This window comes from the organism of the source record quoted next, unplaced genomic scaffold, assembly GCF_019419815.1.
Source record: "Pyrus x bretschneideri cultivar Hongxiangsu unplaced genomic scaffold, Pyrus_bretschneideri_v1 Contig9, whole genome shotgun sequence".
Taxonomy (NCBI): domain Eukaryota; kingdom Viridiplantae; phylum Streptophyta; class Magnoliopsida; order Rosales; family Rosaceae; genus Pyrus; species Pyrus x bretschneideri.
Genome location: NW_025999831.1, coordinates 5720394 through 5739054, shown reverse-complemented (window position 1 = coordinate 5739054; position 18661 = coordinate 5720394). Strand labels below are relative to the sequence as shown.

At 35.1% G+C, this 18661-nt stretch overlaps 2 protein-coding genes and 1 non-coding gene across 3 annotated transcripts; 2 read left to right on the top strand and 1 right to left on the bottom strand.

The window, feature by feature from the left end:
* Positions 1-128: 128 nt before the first annotated feature.
* On the bottom strand, positions 129-2659 carry LOC103963105 (probable galactinol--sucrose galactosyltransferase 2). Its single transcript, XM_048576424.1, has 7 exons — positions 2339-2659; positions 1959-2249; positions 1604-1671; positions 1382-1516; positions 1069-1286; positions 773-861; positions 129-627 (listed from the first exon to the last, which is right to left on the bottom strand). Exons 1-7 carry the CDS (start codon positions 2657-2659, stop codon positions 289-291), a joined length of 1461 nt encoding a protein of 486 aa, XP_048432381.1. The 3' UTR covers positions 129-288.
* A 663-nt stretch (positions 2660-3322) lies between these two features.
* On the top strand, positions 3323-3427 carry LOC125473620. Its single transcript, XR_007255457.1, has one exon. It is a non-coding gene; the product is annotated as a small nucleolar RNA R71 (small nucleolar RNA).
* Positions 3428-15543: 12116 nt separating this feature from the next.
* LOC125473514 (putative disease resistance protein RGA1) lies at positions 15544-18251 on the top strand. Its single transcript, XM_048576423.1, has 2 exons — positions 15544-16047; positions 16131-18251. Exons 1-2 carry the CDS (start codon positions 15544-15546, stop codon positions 18045-18047), a joined length of 2421 nt encoding a protein of 806 aa, XP_048432380.1. The 3' UTR covers positions 18048-18251.
* The last annotated feature ends 410 nt before the right edge of the window (positions 18252-18661 follow it).

The window sequence follows — 18661 nt, the reverse complement described above, 5'->3', positions numbered from 1 at the left end:
CTACAACTGCATCGATTGTCTCCCAAGAAAACATAAAGAAGGAAACACGATATAAGTAGGAAAGATAGGCACTTTTATTAATAAAGAGAAACCAGAAGACTACAACATTGGCCACTCTTTCTTAGCAATATAACTTATGAAACTGGAAAACTACAACATTATTGGATAATCTAGTTACTTCCCAGGCACTTGAGTCTCTCAATCCATCTTGCTTAACCACACATCATCATCTCTTCACATGCAAGACAATGTCCTAATAGCTAAACTCTTCATATCAGATCAGAGCACTTACACTTGGATCTCTACTGACCATCTGTACATCTCTTTTTCTGGTACCGGGATGGTAATCGTCGTTAATCCAGATGCAGAGTCATACTCGAAGTTGGTCCTGGCGTTGTCAACAGTGCACTTCAGCGGCCACTGGGAACAGTATGCTCCAAACCTTCCACATCCTCTGGTTTTGAGACTAATTGTTGCAGTTGGGGATCGGTTCTCGCTAACTTCTCCATTAGAAAGCTCAGGTTTCTTGTCAGAAGCCAATTGGATTTCAACCTGCTCCACAGCAGCACTTGAATTGAACATGTCAAGTAGGCCTATTGGTGCAAATGAGAGGTCGGATGTAATTTCCTGCAAAGTACAAAATTATCAGTTACCCCACTTAGTGGGAAAAGGCTTTGTTATTGTTGTTATACAAAATTATCAGTTAGTAAAATCCTTTGCAATGATTGGAACCTTTCACGTTCAAATAAATGTTGGTGATAGCAAGACTAACCTTGAGAGGACAGAAATGGAAAACCTCATAGTCAAGAACTTTAAGAGTCATAGGCACTGAAGCACCTTTTGGCAACCGAAGAACATCACCTGACAATCAATCAACGTTTCATATCGTTACAAAGTTGAAGAGCAGGAATACTATGAGAATAATGTTACGATTCATAACAAAGGCAGATAGATTTCTTCTTAAAACTTTGCCATTATCATATTGACACGTTATTAGAAAACTCTGCTGCTTCCATGGCAATCTAAAGTGTTCCTTCAAACTAGCTTCTGTAAACAAAGTAGTGGTACCTGACTTATGAGCATAAACTACTGTTTCTCCATTCCAATCAGCACCAGCAACTTGAGCAATGGCCTCAACATCAGCGGCACGAACAGAACCACTGAGGGTACCGGGAGAGTAATCATGAATGCGTGTCTTCTTTTCAATCTTGCACCAATCGGCACCTTGACAGTTAAACACACCAACCACACCAGAGAGATTCTTGACATTCCATATTTTGAGCAAGCTGCAAAGAGAATTATTCACACAAGCTTTACTCATGGAGGCTCTCAATTTTAACATAACTTGGGAAAAGAATAAAGAGAAGTAAATAGAACAAACCTTGTCCTGTCTCTTGCTGGATCAGCGAAGAGACAATCACGTGTAGGCCTGCCAGGTAACTTGGCACGGAGGACAGATCCATCAGGGAGAACCAGCTTCCTTAGAAGGTCAAAATTGTGATTGCCTGGCTTTTCGCTATTCACAGAAATACCAAATTTATGCATTAGAACTCCTACCTCATGAAGTGGCAATAGAATAAATTTGTTTGATGCATAGAATTACCTCACATAGATTGCACATCCGCCAAGAGCACGGGCTGCACCGTGGTACTCTGCCGCTGGGTGCAAACTCTGCAAAGGATATCATGATATACACAGATGAGCTTGTATTCTTAATGACACAGATGAGCTTGTCATGCAAAGGATATCATGATATATAACCGTAAGTTAATGAGCACGTACATGACTAGACACTAAACTCAGGCCCTTCGAGGAAATGGCTCCTCATTAGGTTTCCATAAATCATCATCCAGAAAAGGAAAACAAAAATCAAACAAATTGCAATTGTAAATCTTGAACATACATAAATAACGATGTTTCAATCCTATGCTTAAACTATGCTTCGTTATTTTACTTACGTGAAACATATCCCAGTCAGGTTGCATGAATTCTCCAAGGAACAGGGTGTTATAAGCAACGGAAGATATGTGAATCGTGTGCGACGTAGGATCTCGGGAGTAGAAGTCATTAGAGGCTCTGACCACAGCAGTCTGCTTGGCACTGTAGAGCCCATCAGTGTTGTGACACACGCAAGAAATGCATTCGTTGTCAGCAAAATTTCGAGCAACAGAAGCCTCAAGTGCCTGGTGGTAGCTGCGGGTCAGAGAAACTCTTCCACCATGACCAAACCCTAGAGTCTGGATGATGTTCTGAACATCAACCTTAACTCCATCGACTCACAGGAAGCCAAGTAGGAATGAAGCTCATTGTAGAAATTGAAAACTTTCTTCGGATGTACCAGACCAAGACCATGAACAGTTGAGCTGTCCATAATTATGTCTGGTTGGTTGCCCTCTACACCAGAGGACGTCACTGGCTGCCCAGAATCTGCAGAAATATCAGATTTTGCAAAATTTCCCGAATCTGTTTGTGGATGTGGTGCTGCTCGCGAATTTCCAACGCAATTTTCATGTCTGTTCTCATAACTTTTGCCAGGCCGTAAAGTCCGTACAGCGTTACATTCTTCTCGTCCTCTTGGATTAGGTACTGTTTGACTAGGAAATGTACCCGGTGTTCTTTCTGAAACCTGCAACACAATCTGCCCAATTTGTTGTTCCATATTTTTCATTGTTGCATGCATATTTTGGATTTCTTGATTAGTCTGTTCAAATCTTGCATTTGTAGTAGTTGCTAATTTTCCAATTGCAATCTCCCAAGTAGCCTTAGGTGCAGCAGGTTGCTGTACCTACCATTGAAATTGTGGCTTTGCATGTTGATCTCTATCCTACTTTAAATTAGGATGATCTCTCCAACCCGGGTTGTAGAAATTTGAATACGGGTCATGTCTAGGACACTGAAAATTATTGAATGCATTAACCTATTCCTCCATAAACTCTGGAAAAGCATCTTTATGTGGACAGCTCATAAAATCATGAGTTGTCATGCTACAGGCAGTTTGTAAGGGCTGCTGTACAGCAATCTGTGAACCTGGAATTCGTTGTAATAACATGTCATATTTTGCATCAAATCTTTCAAGCTTTTTCTCCATTTTTTCAATTTGTGCTGACACATATGAAGAACCATTAAACATCTAAAAAACAAATCTAGTTTGTGGTTGCTCTACTGCCCATTACTGTGTATTTGCTGCCATTTTTTCAAATAATAAACAAGCCTCTTGTGCATTTTTATCTTTGTATGAACCTCCACATGAAGCGTTGACAAGAGTTTTAGTTGTCATATTTAACCCTCTGAAAAATATATGCATTTGATCAGTACTGTTAATACCGGAATGTGGACATTTTCTAATCAACTATTTGAACCATTCCCACGCCTCATGAAACTCTTCATTTGGCTTTTGAGCAAAAGATAAAATATGAGTTCTCATATCAAGAGTCTTTGAAGCTGGATAATACTTGTTAATACTTGTTTAAAAAATTTCACTAAGTTGGGCCCAAGTACTAATGCTTCCTGATGGAAGTGTGAGGAGTCATCTCCCTGCTTGATCTTCAATGTGTATGGAAATAAACGAAGCTTAATAGATTCAGCTAAAAATCCTCTCACCAAAATATTCTTGCATCCCATTAAAAATTCTGCAATGTGCATGTTAGGATCATCGGTCGATAACCCATGAAATGTAGGTAGAATATTCAACATGTGATGCTTTATTTCAAATGTAGACCCTTCCTCTACTTCCGGATAAGTAATGCAACTTAGTATGTTAGTGGCATGAGCTGTTAAAGAATCACCCAAAGGGTCACCAGCTTATGGGGTAATAAATGCCATTGTTTCCTTATTGTACAGATCCCCAAAAAATAAAGGTTCCAGAAAAGTCCCCTTTAATGAAGGAACCCAATGCAATTTTTGCTCCCTGCGTCTCCTCCTTCAAATCTGCTCAGGTTTTGGAGCAAATGTAACCAATTTCTGCCCTGCTGAATGGGTGCTGGCCATGCACAGATTGTCTCTGTAATCTGCACTACTGTACTGTTGTAATATTAAAAATAAAATAAAAACGAAAATTAATTTTTTTTATTTTTTTATGTATGTGTATATGCAGCAATAACTAACTGAAAATCTGATTAGAACGAATTATTTTAAATAATCCCTGGCAGCGGCGCTAATTTCTTAATAGGGATTTTAACACACATGCAAAAGGGTTAAAAACTCCTATAAAACTTGCAAGAATGACAAGTTTATTGTAGTAGAAACAGATTTTGTACGATTGTTCTCCACAAGAATTATTAAATAAATTGAAACAAATCAAATTCCAATTAATTATTGTAATGCAGAAAGTTGAGATGATTGATTTTTATGACCTAATTTAATAAAATGAATTTAATTAATAAAAGAAACTAATATGCAATATTAAAGCTAAAAGAAAAAGAAACAATTTTTAAAATACTAATTTATAAAAGCACTAGGTTCCACCATCACCTAGCAATCCTATGCATTTTTACCAATTACTTATGATTTACAAATGTCACCTTGAAGGTTAGGTTTTCCTAATATATATCCTACTACCTCCAACATAGAACGTATATCTAACATGCAATCCGTCCGGACGTTCGGATCAAATATGAACATGAGAGACTCATTAAGTTTTATGAAAAACCCTTGAAAAACCATGTAACCCTTAAAATGTGGTGTTTATCTTAAGTGAAATTACAATTATTAACCACAAGAAGCCAGCGTCAATTTCAAGGAATCTTCCAACCAAAATTGCATCAAATTACTTTTCTAAAGTTCTTAATGGTGATCAGGCACTAAGACAATTAGATAGTTTTAATCACGGTGATTAATAATTCAAAGTGTGCACGCAATCAATCATAAGCAATTAAATAAAAATTACATATTCATGTTAAGGCTCAAGGCTTCGCCCTAGAAAAAAAATTAGTTACGCATATTAATAATTAAAATCATAGAAAATATTATTAAGAATAAAAGGAATGAACACACCTTAAAGTAGAGAATATCAAAGAACCCTAGCAATTACTCTCCGTCTCCAAAGTTGTATAAAAGAAAGCGTAGCTAGAAAACTAAGAATGGCAAAAGCCTTCAAAATCCCCTCTAGCTATCACGCAAACCCTAGTCTTTTTCTCCAATTATGAAACTAAATAATAAAATAAAATAACTTAGAAAATAGAGTCCTAACTAAGCTAAGAGAATCTGCACAGAAACTGTCCAGCCACGTTTTAACCTCAAATCTCCTCCAAATCCGGCCCAAGATAACTTGCTTTAAAGATTAGAACGTTCCAAACACATCTCCAGTAGGCCACGAAACCATCTAATGTCATCTTGGGCTCCAAAAACGCAATTCAAGCCCAAAACGTCACTATTCCAGCACCTCACATCGCTCTTTTATTTTATCTCCAGAAAATCATCACTAGGTAGAAAATGTCTAAATTTTGACATGATCAAGTTAAGTGACTCACAAATATCCTCTAACTGGAATTACTCCAAAATTCGTCGATTTGATCATGTTTTGCTCTAAAAGAAGTCGAAAGTTCTATATTGAAAATACAATTCAAAGTATCAAAATTCTTCCAAAATATTAACCAAAATATACTAAGAATAAGATAAAATATATAATATGAAATTGACTCATCGTTCTTTTGGAATTTTTCGTTCTCTTTGATTCCTGTCAACCTACTTGCAAACCTGCAATTAACATACTCGCATTAACTAACCAGCTCCTTTAATTAGATAGACCAAGCAGCAATGTTTGGAGCGAAAAAAGCAATGAGTGATTGCGCGTAAGAAGACGACAAAGGAAGATCCAAACGCATCCTATGCCATCATGCACGCAGAACATGGAAAGAGAACGGTAGGAAAAATGATTAAAGCGTAATCATTTAACATTGAGAAATAAGAAAGAGGCGTTACTGTGCTCCTTCTTGTACAACAACACCAGAATCCTTGTCTTTATTTTCAATCTGTTGCCAACCATCATCAACGATAACATGTCTTATTACCTTTTAAGGCCTTGATCCACACCCTCAGCTGTGACATCGGTGTAAAAGGCATCCCATGTACACCAGCCAACCCAGTCCAGAAAAGAAGGCAATTACATGCAACGAAAAGATCGAAAATTAGATTCATTCAAGAAACGTTCGTGATAAGTCATTCCAATTGCAGAACACCAATTACAGAAGAAAACAATACGTGCTGGCCTTACCTTTTTCTTCTCGCGATGAACAAAAGTTTTCATGTGTTTTTCCACAGCCCTGTTAATGAAATTGAAAAATATGGAGTCATGTGCAATGAAAACAAGAAAGTTAAAGACATTACCCTAATCAAGACCAAAATAAACCTTTTTCTAGCATTAGCGTAACCGTATTAGCAAACAAAACTAGATATTTAATCGCAGTTTTACAAGGATTACAAGAAAGTCATTAAAAATGAAAATTAAGAACTTACTTTACAGCTTGGGTGATGACTTCAAATGGATTGGTTCCAGAGTTCATGTAAACGAGGCACTGGCCTTGATTGGTCTGAACAGCAGAATCTCCTGCAAAACCAAACACACACAACAAAAAAAAAAAAAAAGAGTTGTTTTCGGTTCTTTCGAACTCGATTTCTGGTTTTTTTTTTTTTTTTTTTTTTTCCTTTCCACAAATGCTTTAATGTCCAATTAATTTGATCCATTTGATGGTTTCCATCTGCTCACAGATAATGGAAATCACCATGAAAGTAACTGATATGGTTACATAGATTAGTCTCATCTTGCTCACAGAAGTTGAATTAATTTTTTTTTATGAAATTTTGAGATATTTTACATGGACATGTGCCTTGTGGTACTTTCAGTTATGTCCGTTGGGCACAAATATCGGTTGTATGCTTGTTTGGTCTAACCAAAGTGATGAATGATTGTCTTGGAGATGTATTCACACATGCAGGTTATCATGGTTTCATTATACGAAGGATATCTGCATTGGCAGATTAAAAGGCTTCAAAGAAGCATAAAATGTAACTTGCGTGTTACAATAAGGTGAACTTGAGATGATATAAAGTACGACATTTTGATCTACAATATATAATAGGAATTTAATGTTAGATATTAATGTAGATATTGTGATTTGATTTCCTTTATGTCAATCTTATATTAAGAGTCTTGGTGTAGCAATTAAGATTGGTTGAGGTGATTGATAGGATTTTTACCACCAGCAAAAGTAGAGATAAAAACACTAAAAAATACTTGCAAGAGAAGAAGGTAGTTGTAGTATAAACGGCTCAAATAAGGTCATTTCACAAGGATTGAATGAATAATTTATATAAATACCAAAACTTAATTAATTATTTGAAAACAAAAATTGGAAAAGGTTGATTTTAAATTTAAAATTAATAAAAACGAATTTAATTAAAATGATTAAAGAAATTAGCAAAGTAAAGAAAACAAAGGAAAACTGTTTTGAAAACCAAATTGTGAAAGTCTTGGGTTTCGCCGTCCCTTTACAATCCTATGTAGATTTACCAATTACTTATGAATTACACATGCAACTTTGAAGGTTAGGTTTTCCTTATGCATATTCTACTTGTGGCATTCAAGCTATAACATATATCAAACATGCAATCCGTCTGTTGCATTCAGATCAAATATAAACATGCATGACTCATTACGCTTTGTGAAAACCCTTTGAAAAACCATGCAACCCCTAAGACGTGGCATTCGCCCTAGGTGAACTTACCACTATCAATCACAAGAAGCAATACTCAATCCTCCGATGGCATTCCGACCAAATTGCATCCGATTACTTATCTAAACATCCTAATAGTAACTAAGCATTAAGATATAGAAACAATTTTAACACAGTGATTAATAATTCAAAGTATGTATGCATAATATCATAAGCAATCAAATAAAGACTACATATTCATGCTAAGGCTCAAGGCATCACCCTAGCAACACATAAATTAGTAACAAACAACCATAAAACAAAAGGAATTTTATTGAAATAGAAAAAGGATAGAAAACACCTTGAAATACAAAACGTCAAAGCCTAAGTTCTCCAAATTGATGCCTCCGTTCTCCACCTTACTTTTCTAATGGCTAAATAGCCTTATTTATATCACTACAAAATAAAATCTTTACTAGAAAATGTCTTCTAAAAACTAGGAAACATAATAAATTGAAATAAATGAGGAAACATATTCCTAAAGTAACTTGATAAATTCCCCCAAAATCCTTCACAGCCACATTTTGGACCCAAATCAGCTCCAAAACTGGCCCAAAATATCTTCATTCAAAGCTTTGACTATTCTGAACACTTCTCTAGAAGGCCACAAATTCATCTGAGGTCATCTTGGGCTCCAAAAATGTAATTTAAGCCCAATTACGTCATTTTCCACCACTATGCAATGCTCCTTTATTCCATCGCCAGAAAATAACCGTTTGGTAGAAAATTCCAAATTTTGATACAAACAAGCTAAGGCGCACACAAACATTCTCCAATTTGAATCACTCCAAAATTCGCTCGTTTGATCATGTTTTGCTCCAGAAGAAGTCGAATGTTCTATATTGAAAATATAAAGCAAAGTATCAAAATTCTACCAAAATAGTTACCAAATTATATTAAGAATAGGGTCAAATATAATACAATATTGACTCATCAAAATACCCCCAAACTTAGCTTTTTGCTTGTCCTCAAGCAAAACAAAACTAAGAAAAACAAAAACAAAAACTAACAAACTAGAAAACTTTATTAAAACTCAACTAAGACAAAATTTTCATCTTCAAGTTGGAATCCATAGAAAACGTTAAAAATTAAAATATCTTTCCAAAAGTTCCAACTAATCCCACCACAAAGTCTAAGCCATTTAGAATCAATTAGAAAAGAATTCATGAACTTTCTTTGGTGTAAAGTGAACCAACATAGTTAAGGATACTCGACTAAAATCCCTACATTTCGTCCTCCTTATTTAGCACTTCACACATAATAACATGATATATATATATATATATATTATTTAGTAATAGCGGTGGTCATGTTAGTTCCCTTAAGCTTTCGATCCAACTCATGTAATGAGTTTTAGGTCAATGACTCCCAAACCACAAGGGCTTTAGGGCACTAGGTGTAGAACACCCCTAAGGATTTATTAACTCGAGCTAAAAAGGCAACAAAACCAACTAACTACCCTGCCTCATGCCAAAACTCTACCATTTGACACAAGAATCACTGCTGATTAGGCAAGACTGGCCCGGTTACTAAGCAAAGTCTCGGGTGGAACAATTATTACTTTATTTGTAGCAATAACTAACTTTACTTAAAACAAAAATTAAAATTAAAATTAAACTTAGACTAAAAGCAAAGCCTCTGTTCCCCTCCTACTTTTCTAATGGCTAAATAGCCTTATTTATACTACTACAAAATAAAATCCTTACTAGAAAATGTCTTCTAAAAACTAGGAAACATAATCTTAAAGTAACTTGGCAAATTTGCCCAAAATCCTTCACATACACGTTTTGGACCCAAATCAGCTCCAAAACTGGCCCAAAATAGCTGGATTTAAAGCTTGGACTATTCTGAACACTTCTCCAGAATGCCACAAACCCATCTGAGGTCATCTTGGGCTCCAAAAACGCAATTTAAGCCTAAAAAGGTCATTTTCCAGCATCGCGCAATACTCCTTTATTCCATCGCCAGAAAATAACCGCTAAGTAGGCAAAACCCAAATTTTGATACAAACAAGCTAAGGCACACACGAACATCCTCCCATTTGAATCACTCCAAAATTTGTCCGTTTCGTCATATTTTGCTGTAGAAGGAATCGAATGTCTTATATTGAAAATATAAAACAAAATATCAAAATTCTACCAAAATAATTACCAAATTATACTAAGAATAGGGTCAAATATATAATACAATATTGACTCATCAATGATTATGATATTTTTCTTGGTAGTTAATAAAGTGGGATTTGGTTTCCTTTATGAACGGAAACCCTAGCCCTTTGCTTCTATAAATACTAAGGTCCCTACAAACACTAGATACACACAACATAATACTTCCTATAAAGTAGTTGTATCCGACTAGGTGTTTGTAGAAGATCTTGGTGTTGCTGCAACCTCCATTCTTTCTTGTCTGACTTCCATAGTTGCCTCAAAAATCAGGTTGGCCACTCCTTCGTTTGTGTTTTAATTATACATATAAGGCTAACATAAATATGTTTGAATTAGTATTACTCAGTTTAGTATATGATCGTACGCACAGAAGATTATATGTCATTTCTTTTTACAATAATACCGAAACGCCTAATTCTCCATATAACTAAATTTCCAATTTTTGCTCTGCCAATTCGAATTGTTGAAATACATTACAAAATACGTGTCAAAATATGTGACTGAAGTATGTGTTCTGACTCCTAATATATATAGAGACGTATTATTGGCACTCTAAAAATCTTATTCTACACTCCACACGTGTATTTTTATTTCCAAGTATAGAAAGTTTGTAGAATGAGATTCTTGGAGTACTAATAACAATTCCCTATATATATATATGTCAAATTAAGGACTACTTAGGCCATCTCCAACCGATTCGGCCAAAGGGCCATAAGGTTGAGAATAGCCCGAAATGACACAAAAATCGTCTCCAACCAAGGGCTAGGTCAAAGGGCTCGTGGGCCCCATCGGGCCAAAAAAGGAGAAACGGGCTAACCGGCTGGTCCAAACCAGCCAGCCAGCTCGAGCCAATCTAGGTTTTTGAATCCCAACGGCTACTAGCTGACGTCAGCTAGCCGTTACATTTGATTTTTTTTTTTTGTTGTTTTTGTTTTTTTTACAAATTTTAAAAAAATAAAATAAAAAGAGTATTGAGATTACATCTTGAAATTTTATTGAGGTAGTTTAATTTAAGTAATCATAGTAATTTAATTAAAATAATAAATTATGTTTGGCCTATGACCCTTTGGTTTTTCGGTGGAGATGATTTTTTGTTACATGACTATATTTGGTCTATGACCATTTGACCCTTCTGGTTGGAGATGGTAGGAAATATAACTTGACATTATTTTTAAAATATTAACTTTTTAGATGACTATAGGACTAAAACGAACCCTCGTATTCTCTTTCAGTTGAAAATGACCAAAGTGTTCATTCCAGAACTTTTTTGTAACGATCCATATGTGCGCATATATAGCTACAGTGTTGTGTGTTGGGATAAAAGCAAAATCAGTGTGAATGGGTTGAACAAAGCAAAAAGCAGGTGAACTCATAATGCGCTTGGACAAAAGCCAAAGCAGTGTGTATGGGTTGAATAAAGCAAAAAGCAGTGAACTCATAATGCGCTTGGACAAAAGCAAAAGCATAATGAATTGGTTTAATAAATCCAAAACCAGATGAACTCATAATGCGCTTGGACAAAAGCAAAAGCAGTATGAATTGGTTGAATAATGCAAAAGCAGCTGAACTCATTGTGCCAATAGCATTCTCTTCGGATTGTTTTTTTTTGAGAATCTTAGAAATTCGTAAATTGTGTTTTTTTATTGTACGTTATATGGTTAATTTTTGTTAAATATTGTTTGTATTTAATTTTAAATAAAAATATTTAATATAATTTTTTACTACATAATATACAATAAACGAACATAATTTACGAATTCCTAAAATTCTTACAAAGAGAATCTTGCGAGAATCCGGATTCCTCATTATGAGTTTGGATAAAAACGAATGGGCTGAAAAAGTAAATCATAAGAATGAAACTTAATGATATGTACCCAGCTGGAAGTAGAGAATTTTTTCAATGTGACCGGTATACAAGATGATACATTACGTTTCATTATACAAATTGTGGGATATGTGTGCTAAATAGTTAATAATTTAAAAAAATAAAATTTTTCATTACTCATATTAAAACACGTGATGTACCATTTGTATTACTGTCACAACTTCTCCTGCAAGTGGGCCATTAGACTTTTACACCTACATCAATAAATCCCAAATATTTTTGGAAAAGGGTAAGCTATTTCCACTCATTTTTATCTGTCAAATACTTTCATTAATTTTGTCTATTATTTTTTTTCATTTCATTGGATTCGACGGTAAAAATTAAGTGTAATGTGTAACAAGTAAAAATGAGTGTGTAAATAATATTTTTCATTTGAAACTTTTTAGCAGTCTTAATGCAAAAGTTCATCTTTCCCTCGTAACACACAAATTGTTGTATGGTAAATTGGAGATAAGCTTGCTTGCACTTCTTGACACGCCAATTGTGTTGCCGTGAGCTAATTAATAAAACAATGTCGTGTGTAGTTAAGACGTTATTTGTTAATCAGGACTTGAATGTGAAAGTCCACCAACCATCACAAGACGGCTCAATAATTAGAGACGAATTTCATGTTTATATTTCACACGAAACATTATGAGTTTGACTCTTAAAATTGGTAAATTATACAATGATAATTAAGAAAAATTGAAATGTTTATGTGAATCTTTCCAATTTGGTTATTTTGAGACATTTAGAAACAATTTTGTTTGTTAATGTCCAAAGAAATTAAAAAAAAAATGAATCATTAAAAACATTATGTTTATAAAAGAAATAATAAAAGAACTTTAAAAAATAAATTGGATTGCCCGAAAGAGTGATACTTTTAAAAATAAATTATGAAGGCCTACCTACTCTGTTTTATTTTTATTCATTTTTGTTTGGTAAAGAAGACCGCAGCCATTGTAGGATTGTAACCTCAAGAGTTGCCTACCATGTGTTATTTCTGTTATTTATTTTGTTTGGATTTTTATCACAAATATGCTTTGAAATTCACCTATCTCGTTAAGATGATTTTTTAAATTGAAAATCGATCAATGCAATATCTGAAAAAGGATATCGCAAATCAATGTGGTCCAGTCCTTCCATAATAATTCTATTACTTTTATTTTTAAATTTTTATCATTTGAAATGATGATTATGATCATGATAAAATGGTGGTGCCAACGTGTAGAAGCGGTAATCATTGCATTATGGTGAATGATGAAGTATATCATAATAAATAGAAGAAATTCATCAAAATTTTAGACGGAGAGGTTGAAACATGCTCAAAATCAGGAGAGATTTTTCAGTGTGATCGGTACACGGGATGGTACACCACGTGTCACTATACAAATTATTGGATATGTGTGCTAAAAAGTTAATAACTTAAAAAATAAAATTTCTCACCACTCCTATTAAAACACGTGATGTACCACTTGTGTTCCCGTCACAACTAAAAATTTCTCCAAAATCAGCTCTCATAACTAATCAATATCTTACAAATGGCAGGTAGGAACATACTCAAAATAAGGAACTTCCCGATCTACCCAATCATCAGAAATAATTAAACGGAGAAGCTACAAATATGTAATATAGTTACTATAAGGGGTAATCATCAAGAATCAGAGTAAAATCGAATTGGATCATAGACTTTTTATAGAACCCAGATTAGAGATATCAGTATGCCTCTTAACCTATATGTAATTTTGATGAATCTTTAGGAAAAGCATTTTGATCAACAAATTTTGAGATAAAACAACATTTTGACGAATTTGAATATAAATATTGAGAATAAATTTCACATTAATGAAAAGATGAACCTTGTATGAGCTTATCATACAAACTTTTCTGGATTGATGAGTACTCAATCATTGAACATTATAAACATAGTGAAAAAAATTTGCAATGTCATTTATTTTACTATTCATAGACCTCTTTCATATACATGAGATAAACAAAATATAACAGCTAATTGAGGAATTGACGTGTTGAGTAAAAATTGTACAAGAAATATAACAAATAGTTGTTTGACACAATTTTACCCTCGTTCATCTTTTGAGGAAGGTTTTACTAGTTTAAGTTCTATTCATTCTAGATTATGGATTTATTAATTACAATCATTCGTTAAAAAAGAAAAACCCTTTGATTCCAATATGAATAAATAGTAACTTGGAGATTTGAGTTTTTGTTTGATTTTGTGGCTGTATTTAGACAAATGCCTAAATTGCCTACGTACCTATTTTGAGAGATCAAGCTGCTCATAGTTTTTTTAGAATGAATTTGAGATTTTTAGTGAGCAAATGATCCACTAAAAAGAAAGATTTTGTGTTTGGTTTATTTGAACACTTTGAATTTGTTTGAATGAATTTGGTTGAACGAACGAAAGATTAGATTTTGGGTTTTTATCATTGTACGGTTGCATCTAGATTAAATCTTTAAATTGCATGTTTATCCTTGACGGAATCGAACATGCATAGTTCATAAAATGGATTTATTTAAATTTGAATGGTGTGGCTTTGTAACATATGAGAGTTTTTGAATTTGGATTTGATTTGTTGGTTTTGTACCACTGGAGAATTTTGGAATTTGAAATTTGACGAGTATTTTGTATCAGTTATTCGATAACCGACACATGCATCGTAATCTATACTATTATTAAGAGAACTCTCATTGTCAATTTTTCGCCCTTTTTTCCTATTTTACCCTCACTTTTGATACACAATACTTATATAAGGAGGGTAAAATTGTAATTTTGTATCTTTTGCCCCTTTTTTCTATTTTGCCGTCACTTTTGATACACAATACTTACATAAGGAGAGCAAAATAGTAATTTCGTATCTTTGAGAAAAGACAATCATATTCCTATTTTTCTTATTTTACCCTCACTTTTAATACACAATATTTACATAAGGAGGACAAAACAATAATTATGTAATATTAAGATAAAATATGCACTTATTAAAATAAATTGTCCTACCATCATTTTTTCATACTCTTTTTAAAATTTTAAAAACTAATTACATTTCTTAATAAAAAAATAAAAAATAAAATAAAATTGTTTACACACATAAAATATGTGCACATCTGCTAGTATTACGAGTGGAATGGGCTGGCTTGTGCTCCATTCACGTGATGTTGTCCCTCAATCAAACCTTTTATTTTTTGGACATACAAAAGCAGCAAATGACCTTCTTTTAAGAGGTTGATAATTGGACAGCTTTCGATGAAAATTTGTTCAGTATACAACAGACTTTGCTAAAGTATGTATAAAATAATGTATTTGTTTATTCATGCTTTGGGACCTATCCCTGCTTATTTTGACGCGGAGAAGACAATATAAAATAATGTATTTGTTTCTTCAATCTTCTGCCAAACTACACAAGATTACATCCAACAAGATTGAGAATTCGGAGATTCTTTGTATATTTTAAATTAATTTTTGTTAAGTACCATTTTTGTTCAATTTTACAAAAAAACCAGCTGTAACTGGGCCATTAGACCCACCGTTCATTGTATATTTTAGATTCGTAAATAATGTACTTGTTTTTTCATAACGTGCTTGGACAACTTAATTTCTTATGATAAGAAACCAGCTGGAACTCATTGGATTTTTACATACCTTATCACAAGGATGCATCATCATCAAGAAGTTAGGTGAACTCATAATGTGCTTGGCCATTAGACTACTTATCATAAGGAAGCATCATCATCATTATTCATACTATCTCAATTCCCCTGCACTCACCTCGTCAAGAAAGAAAGAAAGATGGCCGAGCTTGCATTTCCGTTGGCATCCAAACTCATTGGAAGGCTCAGCTCCATTGCTTCTGAGGCGATTTGCTTGGCGTGGGGTGTTCAAGCGGATCTGCAGAAACTTGGACGCACCATGTCCACAATCAGAGACGTGCTCTTGGATGCCGAAGAGAAGCAAGCACGTAACAGTGGCCTACGCAGTTGGCTACGACAACTTAAAGATGTGTTCCTTGATGCGGAGGATCTGTTGGACGAGTTTGAGTGCGAAGCTTTGCGAAGGCAAGTGGTTCGTGTCAGTGGCACAACAAGAAAGGTATGCCGTTTCTTTTCCCGCTCTAATCCTGTTGCATTCCGCTTGAGAGTAGGTCATGAAATTAAGGACATAAGAGAGCGGTTACATCAGCTTAAAGATGATAAGAAATTTGCTGATCTTCGCCCTGATCACCATCATCATCAAATTAGTGATAATCTAAGGGAGAATAGGAATACGACCGACTACCTTGTCACTTCTTCGAAGGTTATTGGTAGAGAAACAGAAAAAAATAAAGTTGTTGATCTTCTAATGGTACAAGGCGATGATCATCAAGGTGGGGATAATGGAATGTCTCTGTTATTCCTATAGTGGGATTGGGAGGTTTAGGGAAGTCCACACTTGCCAATTTGGTGTACAATGATGACAGAGTCGTTGGGAGTTTTGAATTACGAATGTGGACGAAAGTGTCAGTGGACTTTGATATCACTAGATTGGCCAAAGAGATCCTTCGCTCTGCATCAGGTACAAAGATCAGTGAAGGCTTGTCTCCGCATCAGTTGCAAGAACAACTCCGAGATGCTTTAAAGGATAAGAAATTTCTGCTTGTCTTGGATGATGTGTGGAACGAAGATCGTAACAAATGGTGCCAGTTGAGAGATATGTTGACAGAGGGGGCCAAGGTAGGAACTAAGGTTTTGGTGACGACACGGAATAGCTCAGTTGCTTCAATCATGGGCACGGTTGAAAGCATAAATTTAGACCTTCTCTCTTTTGAGGATTGTTTGTCTTTGTTTGTAAAGTGTGCATTTAAAGAAGGACAAGAAAGACAACATCCAAGCCTCTATGAAATGGGAAAAGATATTGTAAGAAAGTGCGGAGGGGTTCCCTTAGCTGTGAAAACCTTAGGTAGTCAACTTTACTCAAAGACTGATGAGCGTCAATGGAAATTGATTAAAGATTCTGAGATATGGGAATTAGAACAAGATGGAGATGGTCACATTCTACCTGCTTTGAGACTGAGTTATACTCAATTGCCCTCTCATTTGAAGCAGTGCCTTGCCAGCTGTTCAATTCTTCCAAAGAATTACATTGGATTTAGTACCGTGGATTTGATCCATAATTGGATGGCACATGGAATCCTTGAATCTCGTGAACATGGGGATATGGAGTTGCATGATGTTGGTGAGCTATATTTCAAAGAGTTATGGGACAGATCTTTCTTTCAAAATGTTAAGGATTGCGCTTTCTTCTATCAATTTGATATGCATGATCTCATCCATGACCTTGTACAATCAGTCGCACAAGGTGAGAGTTTGACAGTAGACTCTGCAGGCACCAAAGGCGTCTCTGAAAATGTAAGACATCTAGCATTTTTGGAAGTTGGCCAAAATGTTTCAACAACCTTGCAAAAGTTGAATAAAGTGCGGACTATAGAAATGGGGAGATGTGAAAATATTGATGAATCCTTCCCCTGCACTTGCATTTCAAGATTCAAATATCTGCGGGTGCTTAGCTTAGGCAATACATCTCGGGAATTGTTGCCGAGTTCCATTGGTTCTTTGAAGCATTTGAGATGCCTGAACTTGTTTGGAAATGAAAGAATCATCGCACTACCCAATTCAATTTGTAAGCTGCAGAGCTTGCAAACTCTGCATCTTGGTGGATGCGTGAATCTTGAAGAGTTGCCTAGAGACATGAGAAAGTTGATCAGCCTCAGAAGCCTTGTAATAACCACAAAACAATCAAGTTTTCCAGAGAATGGAGTGGGATGCTTGACAGCACTTCGATTTCTTGTTATTGTGGAGTGTAGTAATCTAACGTGTTTGCCACGTGATACGAGTTATCTCGCGTCATTACGCACTCTGGTGATAGGCATATGTGAACAACTTGATTTGGTGATGGAAAACTATCAGGTAATTCCGCTAAGGCTCCAAAAATTGTGGATTCAAGGAGTACCACGAATGGTCGCATTGCCTGAATGGTTTCAAGGAGCCGCAAACACACTACAGGTCTTGGTTATAGAAGATTGTGAGAATTTGGAGGCATTACCTGAGTGGTTGACGAGTTTCACATCGCTTAGAAGGCTTAAGCTCGAATCATGTCCCAAACTGTTGTCTTTGCCAGAGGAGATGCATCGCCTCACTGCCTTAACAGAGGTTAGGATTATAGATTGCCCTGATTTGGAGAGGAGATGTCAGCGCGACACAGGAGAAGATTGGCCAAAGATTTCTCATGTTCCAAATGTTTCTTTTGAAGGGCTATGAATTTCTCGAGATGCAAATTGAAACATACACTGCTGTCTTCAATGCCGCCTGGCTCTGTTTGTCTTAGTTTCTGAGTTGCTTGTAGTTTGTTCCGGCCAATGTAAATTGTGGTGGGGGCACAAGTGGATTTATATTTCAGTAGATTAAAACATGTTTGATTTATTGTAATATTACTCCAATTTAATCAACCTTATTTACATCAAACTCCTTCCTTATCAGTCACACTTTGAATCAACCTTACTCGACTATTTTACTTGCTTATTTGTTTCTTGGAAACTCAAGTCTTTTAGAAGCGGTATTCTCCGATCTAGTAATTCCGACGGTCGGAGATTTCAGCGTCATCAAACTAGGTAAAAGTATGAGACGAATTCAGCATTTAAATAGAAGAAAGGTTGCCCGCTAAATCAAATTTTGACCCATCTCATAACAAAATAAAATAAAATTTTTACTAAACAATAATCAACTTCTGGATTTCAAGCCCCGAAGACTTAGGCAGAGTGAAAACTTTGTTATTTGTCATTCAAGTTAATGATGTAATCCAATTCTCAGAAGCATCAAAGAGAAATGGAATGAACTAACAAATGATCTAACAAATGGGGTGAGCCTCAGGTACA